The 27,956-nt window shown below is 34.9% G+C and overlaps 2 protein-coding genes across 5 annotated transcripts in view; both read right to left on the bottom strand.

Moving 5' to 3' along the window:
* LOC127944773 (actin remodeling regulator NHS-like) overlaps positions 1-3,705 on the bottom strand; it is an 80,662-nt gene extending 76,957 nt beyond the window's left edge. For all 3 annotated transcript variants that reach the window (XM_052541015.1, XM_052541017.1, XM_052541016.1), the window contains exon 1: positions 3,057-3,705. In XM_052541015.1, coding sequence (XP_052396975.1) covers positions 3,057-3,336 — 280 coding nt within the window. In that variant the 5' untranslated portion in view covers positions 3,337-3,705. The remainder of the gene's footprint in view (positions 1-3,056) is intronic.
* An 8,615-nt stretch (positions 3,706-12,320) lies between these two features.
* The window catches only part of LOC127944775 (ralBP1-associated Eps domain-containing protein 2-like), a 30,583-nt gene continuing 14,947 nt past the window's right edge, over positions 12,321-27,956 (bottom strand). The window contains exons 6-18 of one of the 2 annotated variants that reach the window (XM_052541020.1): positions 27,165-27,291; positions 26,992-27,055; positions 26,744-26,912; positions 25,706-25,790; positions 25,336-25,404; positions 22,815-22,863; positions 21,988-22,124; positions 21,132-21,193; positions 20,701-20,790; positions 16,348-16,401; positions 16,078-16,211; positions 14,881-14,986; positions 12,321-12,699 (exon numbers count right to left, since the gene is read on the bottom strand). In XM_052541020.1, coding sequence (XP_052396980.1) covers positions 12,631-12,699; positions 14,881-14,986; positions 16,078-16,211; positions 16,348-16,401; positions 20,701-20,790; positions 21,132-21,193; positions 21,988-22,124; positions 22,815-22,863; positions 25,336-25,404; positions 25,706-25,790; positions 26,744-26,912; positions 26,992-27,055; positions 27,165-27,291 — 1,215 coding nt within the window. In that variant the 3' untranslated portion in view covers positions 12,321-12,630. Of the gene's footprint in view, positions 12,700-14,880; positions 14,987-16,077; positions 16,212-16,347; positions 16,405-20,700; positions 20,791-21,131; positions 21,194-21,987; positions 22,125-22,814; positions 22,864-25,335; positions 25,405-25,705; positions 25,791-26,743; positions 26,913-26,991; positions 27,056-27,164; positions 27,292-27,956 lie in introns of both variants that reach the window. The other variant, XM_052541019.1, reaches the window with a different exon arrangement.

Raw genomic sequence — 27,956 nt, 5'->3', positions numbered from 1 at the left:
TGACATTTTCTGAAGAAAATATGAGCTGAGACTGCCAACATAAAACATTGCCACAATGCTAGACTGTTTGGATGGATCACAGGACGTTGCTAAGGTCAGAGTTATTTAGGGTTTTTTAGGACGATCTGGGCGGCTGCTTACAGGCTCAAGTTAAACACTAAAGCTGAATACTTAGGATTTAAACAGAGCTCCAACCTTGAGCATGAGCAATGATAAATCAATATAATAAATACACATCAAGGTGCACCAAGTACAAAGAAATCAAATAAGAATAATTTAAAAAAGTGCAGGGTTTTTTTTAAATGCAGGTTTGTAGGGCTGCACAATTTGGCTAACATTTTGTGATGATGTATCAATCATTATGGCTAAACAATAATTCTAATAATAATATAAAAATACTAAAAAAAAAACAAAATAAGAATACTATTGTAATATTTCTAAGTAAAATAAAATAGTATTTAATAATATTAATGATTATTATTATTTTGATTTCAACTTTAAAATTACAATACTAATAGTTATGTCTTATTTATTTATTTATTTATTCATTCATTTTTTATTTTAAAAACTTAAACCAAAACATCCAACTTTTATTTTGATGAATAACTGCAGCCAAGTCCTTAAAGTTTCTCTTCAGTGCCACCTTTTACTCTGAAACACGCAGCCATATATTTATTTAACTAAATTTGAATATGATTTGATAATCACACCAAACCATATTGTGATTTTGGTTTTATTTTGACTGAACGTGCACCTACTGAATACTATTCACTTCAGTTTGATAATCGCATATTTTGCACATTTTTGATTGATAATGCATGACAAATGTGTCTGGATTATTATTATTATTTTTTATTCTTTGAAATGGCATTGCAACTAAAACTTTTGCACGATTCTGTCTCCTCTCTGCTCATGTCTGTTGTAACTGCTGGCAAAAATGACAGCTTACTTTCAAGACAAAAATCTTTATGGGGTTGGTTTGATGATTAACCATAATTATGATGTCATGTTTAAACAGACTGACACAAACAAAAGATCCCAATCTATTTGATTAATGACAGAATCCATCTTTCTGACCCCTAATGACCCGCAGGTACCACAGACTAGTGCTGGACGAAGTGCATTAGTGACCTTTGACCTCCAAATGACAGGTTAAACAGGAACGAGAGGCTGAAAACAGGCACTTATTCAGTTATTTAAGCAGACTGCTGGAGACGAGATTCCAGCCTTATGGATTGTCTAAAGGGAGCTGGATTACACAAGATGAAGTGTTGTGAACTTTGCTCAGTATCCTCTCAGAGTCTCAGTTGGGCCAGACTTCCCTGAATGAGTCAAAAACAGAGACGGATCTCATGAGGAAAGTGTTTAAAGAGACCTCCCAGAGCAAAACAAACTATTAGTGGCTAAAGAAAGACGGGACGGGGAAGGAAGGAGGGCTGGAAGGACACGCCAGGTTGGGTGTTATTCCATAAACACCACATTCCCCGAAAATGACCCTGAAGATCAGGAGATTTAGACAGCATGAGACAGAACATCCGTAACAAATGTCCATTACCATTACATTTATCTTGAACACTAAATAAATAAACAGATAATACAATAACAATAACAACAATAATTTGATAGAATCTTTCAGTTCTTCTGAAATATTTCTTTCAATCCTGTCAACTAAAAAAATCAGGTGTCTCTTCAAGAGAACATTATGGACTTTTCTACAGTGCCAGATGTTTTGACCACAACAACAAAAAAAAAACATCAATTTTATTTTGGTTTATATTTTGCATTATCTTAGTTATATATTTTGTTTAATATGGTTTTCATATTTTACAAAATATTTACTATTATTATTGTTGTTATTGCTGCTCCTGTTATTATTATAAAAAAACATACTTAAGCAAAATATAAATTAATTAATACAAAATATAAATATATTATCATATAAAATATTTAAAATTAATATGAAACAAAAAATATAATTGTAAGAATAAGAAGATTATTATAATTATAATTATAAGTAGTATCTAATTTTATTGTTTTAGATTTTCTATTATTTCATTAATATTTCATTATTTCAGATTTTTGGTTTTATATTTTAATGATAAATATTGCATACTTATTAGTAGTAGTAGTAGTAATATTTTTAAATTGTTATTTATTATAAATAAATAAGAAATAATAACATATAAATAAAATTACACAAAACTTAAAACATAATAATTAATTATTATTATAATTAAATATTATGAAAACACTATCATGATTAATACTAATAATAAATATTATTATTATAATAAATCCAAAAGGCCAGAGATTTTAAAAAAAGTCTCTAAACAAAACAAAACAAAAAGACTTTCTCTTTCACTTTTGCAGGTCCATTTGAAATCAGCAAATACACAAAACATCCTAACCTTACTAATCTCATCATATCACACCAAACTAAGCACAGCTTCCAACAGAAACACACGCTCTGCCTCGAGTCATCACAGATCACAGACATCATGCTTGTTTCACTTTTGAATGACAGAATCTGTTCTTATGCAACATGGAAATGATGTTCCCTGTAACAAGAATCATGTTTTCCCAGTGTCATCTGGTGTGAAGAGCACACACCCCTTCTGCTGTCCTTCACTATAAACCAACTTTCACCACATTCTCCGCAGTGACTCACAGCCCTACAGTAGCTGTGTTTTGCAACTTGTTTGCTGGTCAAGGATCTAAGAAAACAGCTTGATCAAGATGGTCTACCTAGAAACCATATATAACCACATGCTCCCTTTAGCATGCGTGTTTTGAGACTTTTGATCAAGTGAATAGTCCATGAATCAAGTCCAGATCTTTAACCATCTTTAGACCATCAGTCGCGCGCGCTGGAGGAGACAAGAGCGCGCAAAGGTAAACAACTACTTGCATTACATAACTTTTTAAGGGCTGTTTGTGTGAGGTATCCGATTGGTAAAACATCTGGACTGGTGGCCCAAAGATCGCAAGTGCAATCGATCACCATTGAGCATGACTAAACCTTGAGAAACAAGACACTCCAGGAGCGGGGTACTCACGCACTGCCTCCTGTTTGGGGTCGAGCGCGCCGGTGCTCTCCTGGATCCTGCTCATCTTCTCCCGGAGCGCACAGACGCGCCGGTTCGTGGCGAGCAGCTCGTGCTCCAGCTCCTGGAAGAGCGAGCAGGCGTGTTTGGCCAGATCCGACAGCTGGCGCAGGGTCCGGGACAGAGCCACATTACTGAAGGCGCACAGGTCCTGGAGCAGGAGACCCTCATCATCCGCGTCCGTGCGTCTGCACAGCCACTGGGGCTCCACGATCCGCTTGGCAAATGGCATTCTGTCATGTAGTGTTTAGGTATAATATCCACCTTTGGAGAAAAACGCAAACAGGTTCCATGTAAAAAGCAAGACCCCCTCCTCCTCCTCCGTCAGTCCAGGGTCTCTCGCGGCTCGTCCTCCATCCTCCGTTCGGCCGGACACACACTCACACACCCGCTGAACCGCACTGAGATCCGCCTCTGCCGCTCTGATCCCGCTTCCACTCACTGGCGTGCTTTTCTCTGCTTTAAACTCCGAATGCTTTTAAGGAAAGACGGAGCGAAAACCTGGAGTGGAGTGCGGTGACAACTGGATCCGGAACAACCGCTTTTCATTCACGAGACAGACAGACATACATACAGATGTTTTTCAAAGTCAGATAAGAGGTCCTCAACTTTTCTTTCTTTCTTTTTTTTAATCCCTTGCTGGATAAAGAAACAGAACATTTAAAAAATATATGTTAATTATTATTATTATAAAAATTAAAATTAGTATTGTATTATTAGTATTGATGAGAAGTGTTAGTGTATTTATGTCATATTATTTATTAATTATAAAAATTAAACATACGTTTTAGCCATTTTTACTAGTTTTAATTCCATATACAAAATAATATAGGTTATAAGCTTTTTTAATGTGTTAGCATGTAATCTTATATGAATATTTAAATTTATTTCATCTTAATTCCATTTAATGTTATACATTTATTAAATGTACAACATTTATTACATTTTAATTTTACTTTTTAATTTTAATTACATTTTAATATGGAAGGGACACTGATGTTTAAAATAGATTTTGGTTAAAGTTCTAAACTTAATATTGTATTTTTCTTTAATGCATATTTTCATTTTGCAAACGAGATCAAACCATAATTGCTGGGCCCCCTGTTGATTTAAAGTCTGGCTTATATTATAATGCATTTTAGCAAAATTTAAACAGTAAAACAAATATGAATAACAAATGAACCAATAAACAAAACTATAATCCAAAGAAATTTGTAAAAGCAAGAACAAACATATTAAAACATAATTCTGGTTAATGGAAACTGTCATTAATTGTATAACATCACAACTTGACATACCTAGACTTTAGACACCCCCATGACAACTTCACATTTGATGACTTTCCGTTTTTATTTTCTTGTAGAAAATGCATTTTGATGCTTGTGGTAAATATTAGCTTGTTTAATAACCTTTGTAACGTAGCAAACAATAACTGACCTTTTAGTGGACAAATGCTGTTCTTTGTAGATTGTGGGTGAGTGAAACATCAGTGATGTGTTTCCACACTTCAGTCCATGTAGGTTAGTGTGTGTGTGTGTGTGTGTGTGTGTGTGAGAGAGAGAGAGATTCCTGTGAGGACGCGTCACTGAGAGTGTCTCATTCACATTTGCTGAGTGAGGAATTTCACTAAAGCCTGATAAGAACTGAAGAGCTCATGTCCCTTCACACTGGAGTCTCACACACAGCTGCCATCACTGCAAAGCAAAAACACACACTCACACACTGAATGAATGAAGGGCAGTGCGGAGCCTCAGCGTACTGGCTGGAAATCTTTGAAATCAGAGTGATGTATTTTATCAATTCATTTGTATTATTACATCCTTCACTGTCAGCAGTGCTGTTTCTTCAGACGCTGCAGATCCCTCTAGTGGCAGATCCATCACAGTAATGACCACAACTTCACTTTCAGCTAGAGAAGAAGAGACTCTTGTGTTGTATCGGGATGGATCAGTGGTTCTCAATCAGGGGCCGGCGTCAATATGCATCCAAAATTACTTAAAATAAGTTTTAATAAAATCATCCAACTTAATTAAAACACAGTGCAGAGGCTTGCACAGTTCATTTCATTCTACATGCTTCCACTCTGAATTGGACTCTGTTTAATCTAGATTCAGTTACTGCCAGTTCAAAGAACTGATAATACAAAAAAAAAGAAAGTTAATAAAATATATATTTATAAATTAACATAACTCTAGATTAATAATAATAAAAATATAATTATTAAAATATACTAACAAAAATACTAGAATTGTATTAGAATTAGCAATGAACAACAGTATATTTATAAATGAACATTACTGTAAATGAAAATATTTTATTAAAATATACATTTTTAATATACACACGCAATATAAACAATAAATTGAAAAGTGTAATGTTATTATAAAAATGTATAAAATATCACCTTAAAAACATTATATCAAAATAATATTAATAAAATATAATATATTTAGAAATAAACACACATCTAGATTAAGAACTAATCATAATAATAGATAACTAATAATAAAACAATAATATTTTATTATTAAAATATAAATAATAATATATATGATTAATAAAAATAATACAACTGTGAATTAAATTAGCAATAAACAACAGTTTATTTAGAAATGACTCTTATTTTAATTATTATTTTAAACATTATTGTAAATAAATAAAACTAAATATTTTATTAAAATATCAATATTTTAAAAAATAACAATAAATACACAAACACACAAAATTGCAGAACTGTGAATTTATAAATTAAAACTATAGTAAATAATATATATATATATATATATATATATATATATATATATATATATATATATTATATTAATAATTAACAATATAGGAATAAATGAATGATACATCTATGAATTTACTGAGAACAGCAGTGTATTTAATATTTTTAAATTAACATGATCTAGATTAATAAATGTTGTAAAAAATGATTCCAATTATGTATCCAATGTATTAACTAATGTTAATGATTTTAACTTACCATTAATTCTTCTAGTTCTGGATGGGCTTCAAATGTTGTCTTAAATAACTTCAATAACACCTAAAATCAGTGGAAGTCCTTAAAGGGGGGGGGGGGGGGGGGGGTGAAATGCTATTTCATGCATACTGAGTATTTTACACTGTTAAAGAGTTGGATTCCCATGCTAAACATGGACAAAGTTTCAAAAATTAAGTTGTACGTTTGAAGGAGTGTTTCTGTTCCAAAAAAACCACACAAAAAGTGTGTTTTTGGTTGCGAGGGCAAGACAACCCTGCACAGATTACCAAAAAAAAAACAGCATTAAGGGACCAGTGGATGGAGTTTATTTTTACAGAGCATCAACGGAGTTGTGCAAGTGTTTGTGTTTGTTCCCTGCATTTTGAAGATGCTTGTTTTACAAACAAGGTCCAGTTTGACGACGGATTTGCGTTTTGTTTATTTCTTAAGGATGATGCAATCCCAACGAAAAAGGGTCACGATTGTGTGTTGGAACCCCAGGCGGTGAGTAAAACGGCTTCAAATATCTCTGCCTCCTTGTTAGTGCGTCCGCCTCCCATTGGAGACCCAGGTTCGAGCCCCGCTCGGAGTGAGTCGTTGCTGCTGCTGCCCTCGTTCAGTTTCAGCCTCGGGATCTGATTCTGGATCATAAATAAATGGCTGAATCTGACTGTTAGCCATGGTTTGTTTTGGATGATGGATTTTCCCTCACGATAATGTCACAGCTTCCAAACGCTCTCAACGCAAAAGCCTACTGGCGCTCGTGATTCTTTAGCTCCGCCCACATGTTTTTCCAGGAAAATTTAGTACAGACTATCTTTCTCTTATGAATATAATAAAACTAAAGACTTTTTGGAGTTATGAAGGATGCAGTACTACTCTATAGGTACTCAAGATAAACAGGATATTGAGTGAAAACGAGCATTTCACCGCCCTGAAAGCAAATGACCTTTATTTTAAAGGAAGAAAAAAGGATGGCAAAAGTGTTGTTCTGTGAACTGCTGAGCTGCACCTGTGACTGAACACCTGTGAACTTGAGCTGATTTGACTTCATACATCCATGGGAGAGAGATTCTTTCGGTTATTTTGGGGACATGGAGAGAGTGGGAGTCTAAGTCGGTTGACCTCTGACCTCTACAATGCTTGTGTCTTTGTGAAACCAGCACAGCTGCCACGAGTGTGTTTCTGTACCTGTCTGTTAATGTGTGTGTTCTTCTTCATACGTCTCTCTGCTGAAACGACAATCTCATCTGTGACTCCAACAGCTTGAGACACTTAACCCTGTGTTCTCGCTGGGAGAAAACTCATTCTACACTGTTCACACAAAAACAAGCATCAATAATGAATGACAAAAGCAGAGAGAGAAAATACAGAGACAGATCTAGAAAGAAAAACAGAGCTGAACTGGATTTGAACTCATTTAAGGGCTGTTTATGGATTTGTAATCTGACAGAATGAAGCCAAACGCTCACGTGACCTACATCTGTCTGTATTACTGGCCTCTGCATGGTTAGATATTAAATATGAATGTGTAATCTAGAAAAAAAAAAGTCAGCTAAAGTTCACCTTAATGATATACGATATAATGTAATCTTAGGACATATGTGACCCTGGTCCACAAAACCAGTCTTCAGTTGCTGAGTATATTTTTAGCAATAGCCAAAAAAACATTGCATGGGTCAAAATTATACATTTTACATATTATTAATCAAAATATGGTAGGAAATTTACAAAATATCTTCATGGAAAATTACTTTACTTAAATATCCTAATGATTTTGGCATAAAAAAAATTATAATTTTGACCCATGCAATGTTTTTTTGCCTGAAAAGTGTGCCTGTGAGGTCTCCTTTGTAAAATGCATGCCCTTACTTTGCCACTCTCTTATCTAATGCAATGACATTCATACATTAAGAGTGACTGAAGTGTTAAATTCATTGTGGACTCTTCCAGACTGGCTGTGGATGTGAGGCCCAGGTTTATGTCATATGTTTTTATTAGCATGTCACTCTCTATTGTCCTATTGTTTGGCCTCTATTGCACAGCCGATCTGCTGCGGCGCGTGACGGACAGAACAATGATGCTATCAGGCACTGAGGTCAGACTCAATGGTCCCAAGATTATCCACTCAACAGCATCTGACCCCAACATTTACAGGTACATATGCATTCACATTTAAACCACTAGAAGGAATATTTCACGAAATCAATAGCTGTTGTTTATCTGGATTGATGTATGAAAATTATATTATTGTTATCAGGCTCATTTAGAATCTGAACCAATCATAATTCAGTATCAATCCTAAAGGAATCAAATAAGTATCTGACAGTAGGATTTTGATCGATTCCATTAGCATTCCTTTAGGATTTTTTGACTAGGGACAAATCCCTCACTGCATTAGACACTTGTTTATACAGTCTTTTGGCAAATTTTATGATGTTTTCAAATGTCTGTACATTATGCATCCAACTAAAAAAAAAAAAATGTTTTCCTTTTTTTGTATGTTAAAATTGTAATATTTTACCAAAAATTGGCAATAAAAAAAATAAAAAAGTTTGGAATAATTAGGATATTTAATCCTTTTTTTTCCGGTTTTGATAAAAGTGTAAAATACAAAAAATAAATAAATAAATAAAATAAAAAACGTAATATTGTGAGATATTATTGCAATTTTTTCACCAAATGAATATATCATCATTTAAATGCCATGAAAACATATGGAAATGTTTTAAAAATGTACAAATTGTGAACATTTATAGTGACATCAAAATAGAAATAAACCAGTATTCCCCAACTTTATACTCACATGCAGGTGTTGACTGTTCCCTCATGTTGCTTCATGTTCTTGGTGTTATCTGGTCCATTGTGAAGGAACCTATCCATTCCCAACACAAACAATCTGAAACACATGAGATCAGGCAGTGAAACAAGCTCATCAGAGGGTCATCAGAGGTCACAACCTATTGCTCCACTTACCAAACCTGCTCAATTGATTCTCTACGGTCCTCATGCCCGAAGACCAGAGACATGAACTGACAGGGAAAGCGTCAAAGGCGTCAGCTTCCATTCATGTTAACTATGATATGCATTCCTCAACTACAGAAAATCATTACAACAACAACTACATATCAGGAACATTTAAAAACGAACAAACTACAAACATGCGAGGCAAGACACACCACATCCATTATAATCTCCCATAATTCCACTGGTTTATTGACACATTCATGGACAGAACATTCCTGAACACTCCTGCATCAGAACACAGTGCATGAGAAATTCAGTCCGTATCAAAAACACACAACATGGCCCACAACAAGCTCGACCTGCTAAACCACCAATATATTTTGCATAGGAAAGGATTTAGCACACTTTTGAACAAAAATACAGACATGTATCATTTTTTTTAATGTATTTTTTTTTTTTTTGCAGTTGCTGGTTTTCATTTAAATAATCAACCTTTTCTGACATTTCATGTTTACCCCCCAAAATTATTTTTCAGACTGTAATAAATGCTTAAGAAATCATGGAAAAGTTAGAAATAATAGTTAATGATATGGAAAGCAATAAAATAAAATGTTAAAAAAAAAAAAAAAATGAAATAATTATAATAATAATGGATTTTTTTTTTAAATGCATTACAAGTACGATCACTGGATCGCTGATCTGAGGTTAATGTGGCATTCTACAGGTACATCTACATATTCTAACATTCCAGTCTTTAACAGTCCTTTACTGTCAAACTACTCACATACAACATGCCGTCAGAACTACCTGTGTAAAAATAAATGCCTCTTCAGTGCAAACGTTCATCTTCATGCATGAACACAAACACACTCAACAACACATCCATGTTTATGAACTTTTTGTCCCGGCACACAAAGTCATGATTATTCTACATTTTATTTAATTTACAACAGTGTTCATCATGGGTAAATCATATGAAAATTATCAAGAGACATTTTTACCCCAAAACCACAAAAAAAAAAAAAAAAAGTTATATATAATTTTTATATTTATTTTTGGTTACTATTTGCAATTTTATTCTATTTACAATTTTATTTTATTTTTTTGCATCACAAACTGCTTGAGAAAGCTGTAAACTAATCCCACATTGCAGAAGGTGCAAACAACCTTACGCCTGTTTCACACATACTCCGTCTGCCGTGCGTATGGGTTTCGTATTTTTTTACGCACCCATGTTAACGGATTCCAGTTGCGTTCCAGGAGCGGTGCGTCTGCAGCAGTGCAGAGATCGTTCACGAACTGAGTAGCGGACTGCAAACGCGTCCTGTGTGAAAGCACAATGTGTATGAGTCTGTGCTGCTTCTGCACCACATACGTAACGCACACGGACTGCAATGCACTGCAGACGAATTATGTGTGAAACAGGCATGAGTCTTGTCGAGGTTACCATTGGGAAGCTTCTTTTAAAAAAATTCCCTGAAACAAACCCGGCAGCTTCAGCTGCATCCATGTTAGCACGTCACGTTTGATGTGGTAATTTCACAGTAGGCATACACACAGGTTTAAAGACTCGTTCTCACCCCCTACAGATTCGGCTAGGTATACATCTGCGCTAAAATATCAAGGTGAAAGTCATCATTGCTCGCCTCGTATAGACCCAGCTATCATTCCAACTTTGAGAATAGATTAATCGCCCGATAAGAGTCTCACACCGATAACGGCCCACCACTAATATATATTGTGTGAATTTATATATATATATATATATATATATATATATATATATATATATATTAGGGGTGTAACGGTTCACAAAATTCACGGTTCGGTTCGATACGATTCACTGGTGTCTCGGTTCGGTTCGGTACGGTTCGGTACGTTTTAGATACAGCAAAAAGAAAAAATTGGCAGATACATTTCCTTGATTTAAAAAAATATATTTATTAAAACTAACAAAGTATGTTTTTTTTACATTGAACAATGATGGAGCTATTCTTTACCCATCTTCTATGGTGTTTTCTTAGTAGCATACTGTATAAAACAAAAACAGCTCCTTATAAAAAAAAAATGAAAATTTTATATTATTGTTGTAGTAGTTATGAACAAATACAAAGATGTAACTTTTTATATGGAACTCTATAACTCTTTATATTGAGTGTGTTTTTACTCAATTAGTTCTCTATAGGGCTTTTGTTTTTTGGCACAAAGCAGGAATTACGGTCTGGCTGAAATGAGCTCGTGAAGGAATATTGTAACGGGGCTCAATTACATTAAGCATATTCTTAAAACCTGCGTTTTCCACTATAGGCGCTCGCTCACTCAGTACGCACGGCGCTGGACCCTGGGCTCAGCGTTGCCCTTCAGATACAACGCAATTTGCGCTGCACTATGCCAAGAGCAAAGTAGGTGGAGTTTTCAAAACTGCCCGTGAATACGTTCTATTTATAACAGTTGTTCTATCTAATAACGTGCAGGCCTGTTAATTGTATCGTACTGCTCAGGAAATTCCGATACAGTACAGTACTAGTCCATTTTGATTTCCGTGCTTGCTCGGATGCCCCGATCGATTGGTAAAGTGCACCCAAACACCAGACCTGTTGGTTATTGGAGGATCTTATATTTCTGGTCTGTTAAACGCATTGGCCATTTTGCAACGAGCCTTCAGCGCGTACTGAGTGAGCGAGCGCCTGCTGAGTAGCCTAACATAAACATATAAGATGGTGTTTTTTTTCCTCTTCGGGGGTGTCAGGGGCGTTGCCTGTTACGTCGTTTGGGTTATTGAGCTACCTTGTTGAACGCATATCATTATATTTCACAATTTTTTATTTATTTTGCAAATATAATTAATTAGTCCAACGAACCGTTCGGTACATAATGCGTACCGCGTACCGAACCGAAAGCCTCGTACCGAACGGTTCAATACGAATACGCGTATCATTACACCCCTAATATATATATATATATATATATATATATATATATATATATATATATATATATATATATATATATATATTATTATTTTATTTTTATTTTTATTTATTTTTATTTATTATCACTTTTTCAGGATATTGACCCTCATAAGCTTATTCTTGGTAGAACATGATCAGCCTCAAACAAATTAATGTTTACTAAATTATGGTAGCTAAAACACAAAAAAAGCAGTTTCAATCATTAGTCGGTGTGTTTGTGCAGTTATAGAACCGGATCCATTGCATAAACCATAAACCGATATCCAGTTTCCTGGAATGAAGGGAAATAATGAAGCTTTTGCTTTTTATTGACATTTGTATCTAGCGGTTAGCTGTGTTAGCATGATTCTAAAACAGGCAGGAACACACAAACACAAACCCGAAACCAACAAAACAAATAGCTTTTTGACCAAACAAACTTCCTAGCATTCTTCACGTTCTCCCGTGGAGGTAAATCCTCTTCCTGTGCTTCTGACACGGTGTTTGTGGCGTCCCAAATGTTTGGTCACTTAAAGTGCGTATCCTGTCATGTGACTGAGTTACAGCTCACAGTATTAGACACTAGAATGATGGAGAGCGAGGGAAAGCGAGCGTGTGTTGGTCAGATTGACGCCACGGGCCGCAGCAACTCCAGCTGGGACTCCAGAGTGACTCGCTCCCGATGCACAACCTTATGAAGAAACAGAGGAAGAAGAGAAAGAAACACAGCTGTGATTATCTGAGATAAGCTAAGCTGACTCTATTAAATTAAACAATTTCTTTTCACGATTTCCTTCAGGCCTCCGTGATTTCCTCCACTCTTTCACAATATAAAAACCTGTGGCCAAAAACGTAAGTGATCTGATCCAGATACATCCAAATCCACATCTCCTCAAGCTTTTCTGAAAGAAAGAACTTGATAATAACATGCTTTGAGTGTTGACAAGGTGTTGATGTGTTCCTAGACTGCCCTAAAAGGATTTAGAGTGTTGCAACAGTTTATGGGGGTGGTTTTAGTGTGTTTCTTAGAGTAAATTTACAGTTACTGTGCAGTTTTTAAGGTGTTCTGAGTGGATTTATTGGCTGCCAGGGAGTTTTGAGTAGTTGCTAACATAAAAAAACAAGCAATAATAATAGTGATGCTTGATTTAACACTAATAAGTTGATCCCCATTTGACGAATGTTTTGAGCAAACAGACAGTTGTAGGAAGGCTACCGAGGTCACGACCATCAAAAGACATCAAACAGAAAGGATGAAAGCTGTCGTTCTGACACTCAGATGTCTCTGGAACTATTACTGCTAGCTGTCTTCATTTGTCATTAACGTCTTGTGTATCACGTATCTTCTAGAACAATCCAGACACCACAGTCACAGTCATCTGACACCCACCAGGAACATCTTCTCAAATATCTACACTCGTCTGACAGCTTTTTTAAATATATGTCGGATTCTTGTTGTATTAGTGTATCAATGCTCAATCTCACCAGACTTCATGCATTGCCACTCTGGAAGTTATAGGCAATATTGGATATTTTATTGCACATGCTCATTTCTCCTGTTTTAACATTTATATTGGCCATCATGTAATACTCACTTAAAATTCATATTTAAAACACAAGTAACTGAATAAAATTGTTACATGTAATACTTATATACTTATATACAAATCTCAACATCAATATGCATTTTTCATACTGTACATTATGTTGTGTTTACATTTTTATAAAAAAAAAATCTCTCTAATCAAGTCCATCTACACCTTCATGCATTCACAGAAATTTCATATTTTTGTTGTACTATATACTTTATTTTCACCTTACAACTGAAATAAAATAATTATATTTTGTCAGTTATGATAAAATAATGTCCAAACTTTAAAGCAAAGCAAACGTTGATGACATAAAGATGCTACATAAAATAAAAAAGCTTTCTTTGTATTTACATTAAATTTTTTATATGCATATTAATATTTTCATTTAATGATTTACTGTATGCTGAATAAATAAATTTTATATACATATATATATATATTCATATATATATATATATATATATATATATATATATATATATATATATATATATATATATATATATATACACACACACACACACACACACACACACACACACACACACACACACATATATATATATATATATATATATATATATATATATATATATAGAAAAAAAAATTGAATAAAGCAAGAATGTTCTCAAAACTAGGAGTAAGCCTAGAAAACAAGCACTTCGTAATGTGAGAGTTGTAACGTAGCGTGCAGTGGTCCACAGGTTAACAGTTCCCAGCATGCAGTGCAACCTGATCTGCACTTGGGCGTTTATGAGCAGCAGTCTAGCATCTTTTGTTTGTCCTTTCCCTCACTTTCTTTCATTCTCTCTTTCTACTCTCATTATTGGTGACAAAATGCATTTCCAAGCCCATTCTGGTGCTCATTAGAAATATCTCAGCCTCATTTCAAACACACATGACAGCTGCTGCAGGATGCACTATTTTAAAAAAGACAACTGCTTGAGTCCAAGCTTGCATTTTCAGAAAGCTAGCATGTGTGTGAATGTGTGTTCATTGAGCGGATCTCTGAATGATTTGAGGACTGCAACTTTACACCATCTCCAGTCGCTCAATAACTCTTCAGGATAACACAAGCTGTCTGTGTTTATATAGAAAAGCAGCATGCATCTGATACCAGACTAGAAGAGATATTTGATTGGTCTGGCTAGAGGTGTCGGAAATAGTATGTGCTGTCCATCTAAAAAACTAACCATGTGTAAACAGATTTCAGCTTCAATGTGTAGTTATGTCCATTATTACATGGTTATTATATTGAAATAAGTGTACGGTTGGTGCACCTTTAGCTGTTGCTGTAGTTCACTGTTGAGACGTGTCAGGACTGCGTTGGTTTCTCGGTTCTTCCGTATGGCCATCTGGATCTCTCTCTTCTGTTTGGGTGGAGGCCTGGAACACAACAGCAGATAATCATCTCCTGTGTCTATGTGTAGAAAAGCTTTCAATGGTGTTTAATTCATGACCCCACTTGCTTAGCATTTATAAATCACTGATACATACTGTTTGCTCCCTGATGTGTGCTGTAAGAGGGATGTTTATTGATATATGCATTTTAGGATTTATATTAAATATCTCATTTTTCACGAACGTTTTATTATGTTCATCATTGTATTTTTTCTTATGGAAATACATATTTTAAAGATTACTTATTTATGTTTTTGTAAAAAGTTACTATAAACACTGCCATTATTGTCTATTTAATATTATATATTTATTACATTTTATATTATTATTAATATTGTATCTTATTTCTTTCTTAATTTTTTTTATAAGTAACCACTTAAGCTATAAAACTCTGCCATTTTATATTATTACTATGTCTACTACTACTGTATTTTTTTATTTCTTATAATTAACGTTTTTATTTTCCTATATAATCTTTAATATATAATGTTATGGTAAATAATATTATATATATATATATATATATATATATATATATATATATATATATATATATATATATATATATATATATATTATATATGTGTGTGTGTGTGTGTGTGTGTGTGTGTGTGTATATACACACACACACACACACACAATTAATATTTTTATTTTTTAATTTCCTTAAATTTTTTATTTATATTACAAGTATTCTTTATTACACTGTCAATCATTATTTTAAATACTTTTATTCTTGTTTATTTAATATTTAATAGTATATATTTTATTTACATTTTAAATAATAATAATAATACAATTAAACCGCAAATTACTATTTTCAAATTTACATATTTGTACAAAATTTCATTTACTTTTATACTTAATCTTTAAGCAATTATAAGTTATTGTCAATAGTTACTGTAAATATTTATATTCTCTATATTTTATATTATATAATTAATGCATTTAAAATTATAATCATTATTGCATTTTTTCATCTGCTCACCTTTTTTTAAAAAAATTATAAGGAATGTTCCTGCTATAATATCTTATTGTAAACATGGCCATTAAAAAATGTATACAAATATATGGACCTCTGGGTAGATTTGGTCAATGTTGCAGCAGAGTAGGGCGTGGCCAAGGGGGGCGTGGCACTCTGGCTTTCAGGGTGGAGCTTTCTTCGCACTGGCTTCTGAGGGGCGTGGCCTTGGTGTAACACTGTAGAATCCTGGGAAGAGATTTAAATATTAAATATAGGTTTTGAGAGAAACTCATCAAACATGCCAATACACTGAAGATGAGCAAAATATGCTCATGTTGATGAGGGGTTTGAGCATCTATTATGGGACGGGGTCAACTCTTACCGATTTGGGAGGCGTCAGGTCCTCTGTGCTCAGACCTCCTCTCACGCTGCTCTCCTGCTGTAAAATAATGAGCAGTTTGGGATCAGGGGGTCTTCAGGTGTTAGTTTACAAGCTTTACAAGAACATTTTTGTTTTACAAATGCATGCATCAAGACTTCTACATTTGCAGTAAAAATGTTGAGAATAAGGAAGATTGAAACTGAATAAAAAATGAAAATTCTGTCAGCAGTTACCCACCCTCAAGTTGTTCCAAACCTCTATTAATTTCTTTCTTCTGTTGAACATAAAAAATATATTTTAAAGAACGTTGGTGACCAAACAGCTGCTGGTCCTTATTGACTTCCATGGCTACCGACAACTGTTTGATTGCAAACATTATTTAAAATATCCTCAGAACAACTTGCTGGTATGTTAATAGAATGTTGATTTTTGGGTGAACTACCCCTTTAAGTCTGCATTTTCCTTTAGTTGTCTCTTTCCACAAGCCAAAATTTCTAAGTCTCTCACACAGAGGAAATGGGCAAAGAAAAAGAGATGTAGAAGTGAAGGCCGCATTAAATTATTCCTTGGCTCTTTAAAGTGAATTACACAGCTCTCTCTCTATGATGCGCCGTGTGTTCATGGATCACTGAGGGTGGATCATACCATCAGTCTTGATGACTTACAACATCCAATTTACACTGCATTTCACACAAATGCGACTGCTGTTCATTTAAACCTGTGTCACTGGAAAGGCAATATTTACATGCTATCGCACTCTATGAGTGTTGTGTAAACATTCAATCAATTCTTAAAAAAGCAATGCGTTGTTTAACTTAAACAGCGCATACCATCCAGGACTGTGGTCGCTGTGGCACAGGGAATCTGTTCTTTATAGCACAATGAAAAGTAATAGCAGAAACAGGCCGATTGCAAGGCTATACATTTGCCTGGAAAGTCATAAAATGGTTTGATTTGCTGTGGCACGCAACAAGTTATTTAACCCAGCCAGCCGTACAATCGGGAAAACATGCAAGAGTTATGAGCGTAATACATCCGCGTGAAGGTAACGGTGCCCATCGCCGCCTATAAAAACTCAGAAGGACTATTGTACAGAAAAGAAGTATTAAAAAAAAAAGTGCTTCCTTCAAACAGTACAAAACCTTGAAAAAACTTAAGCAAGCTGAAAACATTTCTAGCATATGATCTGTAAGAGAAAAATAGGATAAAATGAAATTTGATTAGATTCATAGGGTCAAATATTCTAAACTGGTCAGTTAAAGCTGTTTAGTCATATACAACAGTGCCACGTGAATTCATTTTCATATAATAATTTGTCAAAAAATACAGAGGAATTAGCATGCAGAATTAATTCTATTTACTAATGTAATGCAGAGTGGACTGCTGGATTTTACTATTATTATCTCACAATCTTTATTTTAATAACTGCCAGTGCTTTAAGTGGCCCAAAAGAGGTGCCGGTACTCTATTATAGCCAAAAAAAAAATAATCTTTCCTGGTTTTTTTTTTTTTTTTCTTTTTTTGATGACAACAACTATATTGAAGGGCTTTTATATACAGCAGTCAACAGGCAACCTTAATAATAAATCCTTTTATTAGTTTGTGGATTTGGTTGAGCTAGAAAGAACTACGGAACATAAATAAAATGTGCAAAAGGATTTTGAAAAAATACCCTTAGAAAGAGCTACTGCATTACTGCATTCAAACTTCCAAACTGACTCAAATGATTCGCGAACCAGCTCCGAACTCCCGAACTGACTCAAATGATTCGCGAACGCTACAAACTCCCGAACTGATTCAAATGATTTGTGATCACCAAACTGACTCAAATGATTCGCGAACCCTCTTTGAACTCCCTAACTGACTCAAATGATTCGCAAACCCGCTACGAACTCCCGAACTGATTCAAATGATTCGCGATCCCGCTCCGAACTCCCGAACTGACTCAAATGATTCGCGAACCCGAACTCTCGAATTGATTCAAATGATCCGCGAAGCCGCTCCGAACTCCCAAACTGATTCAAATGATTTGCGATCCCCAAATTGACTCAATGATTCGCGAACCCGCTCCGAACTCCCAATTGACTCAAATGATTCGCGATCTCGGTCCGAACTCCCAAAATGACTCATATGATTCGCGAACCCGCTACGAACTCTCGAATTGATTCAAATGATCCGCGTAGCCGCTCCGAACTCCCGAACTGATTCAAATGATTTGCGATCCCCAAACTGACTCAAATGATTCGCGAACCCGCTCCGAACTACCGAACTGACTCAAATGATTCGCGATCCCGCTCCGAACTCCCGAACTGATTTCAATGATTCGCGATCTCCAAACTGACTCAAATGATTCGCGAACCCGCTACGAACTCCCAAACTGACTCAAATGATTCGCGAACCCGCTCCGAACTCCCGAACTGCTTCAAATGATTCATGCTCCATACTCCGAACTAGGAAGAATTAGGAAGCGTGCATATTGTGATGGGTGCTCTGAAAAGCGGCAGCGCAGGCAAAGGATTAAAACCTCTATTAAAACAGATGTCCAAATGAACATACTAGTACGCTAAAAGCACTTTTTGAGCACATGGAGAGTTGGTGGTACGCTCAAGAGCTATATTTGGAAGTGGTGGTACTGAGTACCAGTGCGTACGGGCCCACTTAAAGCACTGATAACTGCAATAAAATAAAATAAAAAATAGAGATAAAATGATCTCAGAGACTTTCAAAAGTACATAATTTTTTTTCATTATATATATATATATATATATATATATATATATATAAACCTAATTTTCTCTCACAATCTTGAATGCATTTTAATAAGTATAAAAGCATCCCGAAATTTGAAGGTAAAACAAGTCCATTATTATTACATTATTATTATCATTATTATAAAATAATACTTTAGGGATGCATGAAATATCAGCGCCAAATAATTTACTGGCCATTATTATTAGAGATTTTGTAGAGATTAGTGGAAGCTATGTGCCTTCAAAATGCAGTCTAGAAAGGCAGATTGCTGGGTTTATAAACTTTTCAGTTCGTGCCTGATTAAGACACTGTGTTTCTCTGTCCAACAATGACCTCATAACACATTACTCACACAACTATGACAAATGAATTCCACACAGCGATCACATTCCCTCTCATCACATTACAGAAGCCAAAAGTTAAAAGCATGAAGGGGTAAAAAGGCCATAAAGATGAAGGAAGGCTCGTGGTAGGAGACGGTTAAAGGCTTTTGAGGACTTCAGCTGAGTTATGAGTATTTGATCAGACCAGAAACCCTTCATATCGAGTCTACAGTCATATCTTCATATCTTATGTAAGTATTAGCTTTCATCGTCAAAGCTTGAGCAGATATTTGCAGGTGCATGTGCTGTCAAAACAGTGTGTGTGTAACGTAAGCTGAGGTAAGAACGGCTCGCAGCGGTGAGCGTATGAACTTGTGTAACGCTGATGTGTGTGTGTGTGTTTTCATTGGGCTCCTGTGGCTTTATACTTTTATTAAACTGTGGGAAACTGCCGTCTCTTCCCAGCCTGCAGCCACAGAAACAAGAACACACAAATCATGGACAGTAACACGGCTGAAGTGGTGAAGACATGTTCACACATGCCAAAAAGAGGAAGTTCAGACTCTTCAAACGGGGATGCATAATTAATAACAGAGAGAGAGAAGCGATGACAGACAGCAGTAAGAGTGTGTGTGCAGAATTTCAATGAATCTAACTTTATTAAACAGGCAGATTTGACTTCAAAGATAGAAGTGTATATATATATATATATATATATATATATATATATATATATATTTTTTTTTTTAATGGAACATAACGTTGATAGAGCTATATATTATATGACTAGTTAAATAAGTTATTTAATAATAATAATAATAATAATAACAATAATAAAAAATAATAAATTATTCATCCTCACGGCACACTATTTTAAAAATACAAGTAATTTGAAAATAATTGTAATAATTCTTATAATTCTCACACAACCTTTGATTTACAAATTAAATATTATAAATGAAAATCAATTAAAATGTCCTCATTCTTACTTATTCTTTAATTTCTTTAATTTTTATTAATGCAAAATTAAATCAAAACAATCACAATTCTCTCACCTCATTCTTACTGTATACAATCAATTTATTATGAAGTAAAATTTACTGTTTAAAAAAATAATAATTATAATTTAAAATTAATTTAAATCAGAAGTTACATTCGGTTCATGTCAATAAAATTTCAGTTTAGAGATCCCACATCTGGAGTTATTAAATTGTATGTGTTTTAGTAGCACTAGTTATGCCATATTTGTAAGTAGGATCAAACCCTAACATCTACTCACCTCCACCCTAAACTTGCTAAAATCTGCAAAGTTTGGCTGCTGAACGGCCTTCTGGGAACTCTTCTCTGAGCCAGGGAGGAAGCTGAAGATCTGAAACATTGAATTATAACACAAGTTATTACACAATACAGTTACAGAATGGTACGAATGAATAAATAAATAAATAAAAATTATTTGAAAAAATAAAATGAAACAGACTTGTCATCTAATTGGATGAACTACTGTAAAACAGATGACAAAAAACTGCATATCAATTAAATTCTATATTAATGCACAAAAAAGATATACTGTAGATCATCTTTGACCAGTAACAAACCAGCTTAATGTCAAGTTGGGTTTTGGAACATGGAAGCTGGAAGAGCTAAGAGCAAGCTAGAAACCACAAAGATACCAGGTTAAACTGGACAACGAGGAGATGATGAGCGGTTCACCTGTGTAGCTGGGGGTCGTGGAGGGAGAGCTGGAGGAGGAGGCAACCAGCCACTTTTAGCACCTGAGAGAGGAAAAGCTATTCAGAAAAACGTCCCCGCCACTCTTAAACTACTACTACTACTGAAGCTGATTACATATGTTCAGCACAACTGTAAATTACTTCACATCCACCATGTACTGCAATAATCAGCAATTATTTTGCACAGCTTATTTACTAAAATATTACAAGTATCGTATTTTTCGGACTACAAGTCGCACCTGAGTATAAGTCGCATCAGTCCAAAAATATCTCATGACGATGAAAATAACATATATAACTCACACTGGACTAGTCACATTTATTTAGAACCAAGAACCAAGAGAAATCATTACCGTCTAAAACCGCGAGAGGGCGCTCTATGTCTTCAGTGTCGACTACAGGAGCAATGAGCAGCATCTCTGGCAGCATAGAGCGCCCTCTGGTGACTGTAGACAGTAATGTTTTCTCTTGGTTCACTTCTCTTAGTTCATTTCTCTCGGTTCATGTCAAATTAATTCGGATAAATAAGTCGCACTGGACTATAAGTCGCAGGACAAGCCAAACTATGAAAAAATTTAGACTTATAGTCCAGAAAATACGGTACAGATAATTGAGAAAGAAATCACAGACACTGCTGTAGTAAGAACAAAAAAAATCACTGTCACTTCAGAACATGCCAATATCGCATCAAAACACCAGTCAAATATTTACTTCAGTTAACATGAACGCAATAAATGTAATATATATCGAAATGGCAGTGCCTTGTATTCTCAGTATATGAAAGTCTGTACGTGTATACGGTTTAATACTCAAAGACTGCTGAGATGAGTGTGAACCTTGGGCGCTCTGTTGGAAGAGCTTGTTGAGGTCGAGAGAGGAGGCGCGGGAGTGAGTCTTCTGGGGTCGAGGAGGAGGAGTGGGAGGCTCCTCCACCTTCTTCATGGCATCATCTATGGAGGTGCTGGAGTATGACCTGAGGGGTAAAACACGCAGACCTCTTTAACACGTACATAATGTAGTGTTATCATGGGTATACAGGTGTCAGGTCCAGGTGTAATACCACAGTAGCATAGAATGACTGCCATGTACAGTACCATGACATTTACATGGTACTTTAAGTATTTTAAAGAACTCATTGGTACTACCACGGTAAAATCCGCAAACAGATTTTCTGTTAAGTAAAATAAATAAATAAATAATAATGCATTTTTTTTTTTTACAAGATTAAGATATTATGCTCACCAAGGGTAAATTTATTTAACCAAAAATACAGAACAAAATGTAAAATTGTGAAATATTATAATAGTTTAAAATATTTGTTTTCTATTTGAATATATTTTAAAATTTAATTTATTTCTGTGATCAAAGCTGAGTTTTCAGCATCATTACTCCAGTCTTCAGTGTCACACGATCCTTAAGAAATATTTCTAATAAACTGGTTTTCTTCTAAAAAAAAACAAAAAAAAAAACAATGAATTAATAATAATAATAATAATAATATTATCAATCTTGAAAACAGTTGTCAGCTATTTTTATGGAAACCATGAGGATTTTTTGATGAATAAATGTATGATTTTCTTTTTTTTTTTTTTTTACCACAACAACAGAGGTAAAAAACATTTGAATGGTAATGTAGCAGTAGTGCGAGTTTAAAAGATTTTACCTGGGCCGTGTTCTTGACTTCATGTTTGTATCAAGTTCTTGTGGTGAATCTGTAATACAATTTTACGTAAAGAACTCAGTTACACAGTAATTTCTGCAATAAAACTGAATCCTAAAAAGAAACATTACTAATTTCATTTAAAAGCCAAACAAAAGCATCAGACTTCACCAAGAACACCCCCAAAAAATTAACAAATTGTTCTTTTATTTACCTGTCATCTAGAGAAGTTCTAAGCCGGTCCTAAACTGAACTGCTCTCTCTAGCCAAAAGATTTCACTTCTCAGCAGAAACACTGAATCGTAACACTAAAACATCAAACACTCGGGTGAATCGATACTATCCAACAACACCATCTGAAACAGGCCTTGAACACCTACAGCTCCAGTTAACTCCTCAAACGGGCCTGTCTCCTATCCCATCATGCACTGGGGCATTGACGAAGACTCAATGTCAACTTTGATTCTCTTTTCTTCCAACACTAGTGAAAAAAAGCATTTCATAAGAACTATATTGGAAGCAGCACGGCATTCAAATTGAAGTAATAAAGTCCAGGATTATTTTTGAACGCCCAAGGGATCTGGGCACTTTAATAAATATGAGATGTTATTGGATCAGAGCAGACTGCATGAAATATTAAAAACAAAAGGTCAGCGCTGTTGATATGACAGACTTTGGGTCCACACCCAGAGGCGCTGAGGAGGTTTACTTCATAAAATCACACCCATCATGAGAGATGATAACAAACAGGCCTCTTCTAGAGTGATATACCGTATTTTCAGGACTAAAGTCACTCTTTTTGTTATAGTTTGGCTGGTCCTGCGACTTATAGTCAGGTGCGACTTATTTATCCAAATTAATTTGACATGAATCAAGAGAAAACATTACCGTCTACAGTGGTGAGAGGGCGCTCTATGCTGCTCAGTATTTTTGGTCTGATGCGACTTATACTTATGTGCGACTTATAGTCCGAAAAATACGGTACTACTCGCGAAAAATGACTTCAACCTGATCTGAAGACCACAAGTGCTGATTTGCCAAGACAGAACAGTGATTGGTCTGTTTTTAATCATGAACCATCTGACCATTGGTCTCTTAAAGGATATATTCTGTCATTATTTACTTGTGTTGCGGCAAGCACAAATGAGACAAAAGTAGACGTTTTGCAGATTGTTCATGCTGCCCTTTTCCATACATTGGGAACAAGCACACTAAGTAGACTAATAAACTTAGTTGGAAGCCTTTTGAAGTCATATGATATGTCAGGTGGAGAAACAGACCAAAATTACCCTCTATAGTTCTCAAATTAGCATTCGTTCATATAGCAGACTTATAAATAAGGAAGAAGCTGACTTATAAATAAGGAAGATGACAAGCTATTCAGCTGTCCCTGTTTTCAGATGGTATTATTTGGATGGAATTGATGTTTTTGACTGGAGGAAGCATTATTATGGAACATGGAGTCATATTTTGCAATTTAAAAGTTAAAACGTCTTAATGATGTTTTTTTCTCTTACAAACATGCAGCTGTTTTTTAAAAGCTGTTTGGGCTCTCATTCTGACGGCACCCATTCACTACGAGGATACACTGGTGAGCAAGTGATGTAATGCTACATTTCTCCAAATTTGTTCCCATGAAGAAACAAACTTATCTACATCTTTCATGGACTGAGGGAGAGTACATTTTCAGTAATTTACATTTTTGGGTGAACTACTCCTTTAAGGAAGCATAAGTTGAAATACTAAAATAATTAAAATTAAAACTTAAGTAAAATAAATTAATGCTCAACAGAAATATTAAAAACCTTAAATATAAAACAAACAATGATTTAAAATAAAACTGGAACTAAAAAAAAGGGAATTTAAAATATTAACAAATACTAATATAGTATATACATAACACTAAAATAAAACATGTAATAAGTTAAAGCAGTCTTGTTTATTTATTTGTTTGTTTGTATTGTTGTATTCCTGCAGGTCTAGAATTCTCTATCAGGCTCAATTCTGCTGTGGCCCCCAAAATATTTGTAGACTGGAGAGATTGAAGAAACTTGCACTGGATAATAAAATACCAAAGCAAGTGGAGTTTTTCACTGATTTCAAACCTGGTGCATCTTCATGTGTTAAATTAGAAAATATGTGATCTTGTGCTTCAGAGGTTTGGAAGATTTAGTTTTTGACACAAAACTGCCTGATGGCATGAGAAGACCTGGAATCTAGTGCATATGTCATATGCTACCTTTATGTAGCTTTTAATGCGTAATTTTTGTGAGCTAGACAGGATCCATTTGCTTGCATTATATTGAAAAGAGCACCTGGAACATTCTGATAAACATCTCCCTTTGTGTTTCACAAAAGAAACGTCATACAGGTTGAACAAAATGAGGGTGAATTAAAAGACCACAGTATTTTCATCATTGCCTGAACACAGACGGTAAAGCATAGGTAAATTAGAGGCTTCGGTTGATTTGGTGTGGGTCAGGGGTGTGTGCGTGGCCCGCTGCGCCTGCGGACAGTGACTCACCTGACTTTAAAGTGCTGATATGCTGTATTGGCTTTTCATGTGGCTCTGGAATTCTCTTTAGGATGAATTCTGCTGACACAGCAATAAAAACACACAATCTACATAAGAAAATCAGTATGTTAACAGGTTTTCCTTCTTAAGTCTGGAAGAATGGCTTCAAAAATATCTGCACACTTAAGAAACTGAAAAAACTGGAGAGAACAAAATTATCATTGCATTAAATTCTAAAATATCAAAGCAAGTCTATTTTAAAGTATTTAGACATTATTTAGACATTTTAACTTTTTTGGCCACTGTATAAAAAACATTAGATATATTTTTTTCCTTTAATCATGTTTATGTTTTTTGACGTCTGGCTCCGAAGTCATACCCCGTTTCCTGCTTTCATCTCTCACTTCCTGCTTAGCGGTCACACCTGGTCTAGAGGTCATCTGCAGGTCAACAGAACCTATAATCTGTTTGGGAAAATGAAAAGCAGCCATAAAATGAGGTTTATTCAGAGATAAGGGCAGGACTAGCTGGATTTTTGGCTCATTGAGATATCATTTGAAACTCATTAGCACCCTCTGCCTTCAGCCAAATAAACATGCTCAGAGAAACATGCTCTTTCTTTACTCTGTGTGTGTGTGTGTGTGTGTTTGCGCGTGTGTGCGTGTATATATATATATATATATTATGCATGTTGTTTTGTACTATTCTTGTTTAGAGTTTTTTCTATATGGAGGTAAATGTACAAAACTGATACATTTTTACAATCATTACAGGGACTATCAATGATGAAGCCACAGGTAAATGTTTGTGAATGAATTAATAAAAATCTAAATCAACCAGTGATGTTATTCTTAACTAAAACATTTGAGTAAACATTGTTTTAACTTAAAAAGCGGTTAATTGACAGCTGAAATTAAATAACATAAATATTAATTTAACTTAAACTGAAAAAAAAAAATAGAAATGTCATTGGCAACTCAAAATGATATAAAAATGAAATAAAATAAAATAAATATATATAGATATATACAATAAAAAACTTTAAATTGATGACAATATGTATGTGAGTAGATATCTGTGTATGTTTGTATGTGTGTGTGTGTGTGTGTGTTTGGGCAGTGTGTGTGTGTGTGTGTGCCAATCAAAAGAGAGAGAGAAGAAAAGAACAGAATGAAAATGTACAAAACATTGTGATCTTGGCATAAATGTAAAATTTTCTCTTTTATGAGCTTATTGGCTCCAGGCATCATATTGTCATCGTAATTTGTCATTGTGAAACAATTGCAATTGGAGTTCAGTTAAATGTTCTGAAATTTCTCATAACTGCAAAACATGATACAGAATAAGAACCACTGGACATCATTAAATACTCCAGGTGCAAATACTGTAGACATTTAGTGAGTTTTAGATCTCATACCTCAGATGGTGGCGCTGTAAGCACACCTGCTTCCACAAAGCCCGGTCTCAACGTGGCAGGGAGCGTTTCAGGAAGAGGGTAACCATTTTTCCGGGCCACGATCAGATGGAAGGCAGTGCAGAACTCCGGGAACGTGAGAGCGCCGTCCTTGTCAACATCGCTCAGCTCCCTGAAGATCAAACAAGACTGTTTTAATGCAAAGAGGCCCTTCACTGCATGTTTAAGAGGAACTGAGGTTTTGTGTTCACCATATATGAGACAGCTCTGGAATCGGAAGTTTCGACTTGGTGAAGAAGTTTTTTGCAACAGTTCCTGAAAAAGAACAAAAAACAAAGCAAACTTCAAAACATGCCCACATAAAGCCATAAATCCAACAGTATGAGATGATCTGAGATGTGTTTGTGGTGCAGATCTCTCTTACCCATGATGAGAGCGCTCAGGTCAGGCTGGAGACTCCTGAACTGGTTGGTATAGTATTCACGCTGCTCTTCTGTGATCCTCCAGGGGTCGTCCGAGTAATCGACCTCCACGCGCTCCACAGACGCAACCTGAAAGAGAAAAACTACAGTTTGAGGAGACCTGAAAAGCCTAAAGATGAAAATATTTTCCAATTATGTATGCCTTTCATTGAAGTCAAGGAAGCAGCAGGCTCTTTTTGATCAGTCAATAATGGAAAAATAGCTTTTTATATAAAAGGAAATGAAGTAGGACTGTTCTTTTTAAAAGCCATGTGTGGCCTTTGCATTGCAGTATACAATGAATTATAATTAAAGCTTAACATTTCTGAAATAGCATCTATAAAAAATGCCATCTATCCTTATTTTCATTTTATTTCTCAGCATATCTTACTATTAAACTACAGGTTATGCCCTTCGTAGGTTTATTCTACCGAAAATTTTGTTTTATATTTGCAAAGAAAGAAAATGATTTTTTTTTTTTAGATGAAGCTGGCGAACACAATATAATTCATATTTTTTATTCAGTATATTACTATTAACGTGTCAGTCATGTGATCTTCATCAAACATTGTGAAATTCTGAAATGTTTGACAAAGTTTATAAGCTATGGTGTCGTGTGTTGCATTCTTTAAAATCATTTTCTCTTCCCTTTATATTAAACTGATATCTTAAGCTCATGTCTGTAATCAATTTGGAGGTGATTTGTCTTAATATTATTTGTAAGCACGTCTATACAAATACGGGCCCTGGTGTGC

The sequence above is a fragment of the Carassius gibelio genome, chromosome A23, assembly GCF_023724105.1.
Source record: "Carassius gibelio isolate Cgi1373 ecotype wild population from Czech Republic chromosome A23, carGib1.2-hapl.c, whole genome shotgun sequence".
Lineage (NCBI taxonomy): Eukaryota > Metazoa > Chordata > Actinopteri > Cypriniformes > Cyprinidae > Carassius > Carassius gibelio.
Note: the sequence above shows the minus strand (reverse complement) of the source record. Positions and strands in the feature narration are given on the sequence as shown.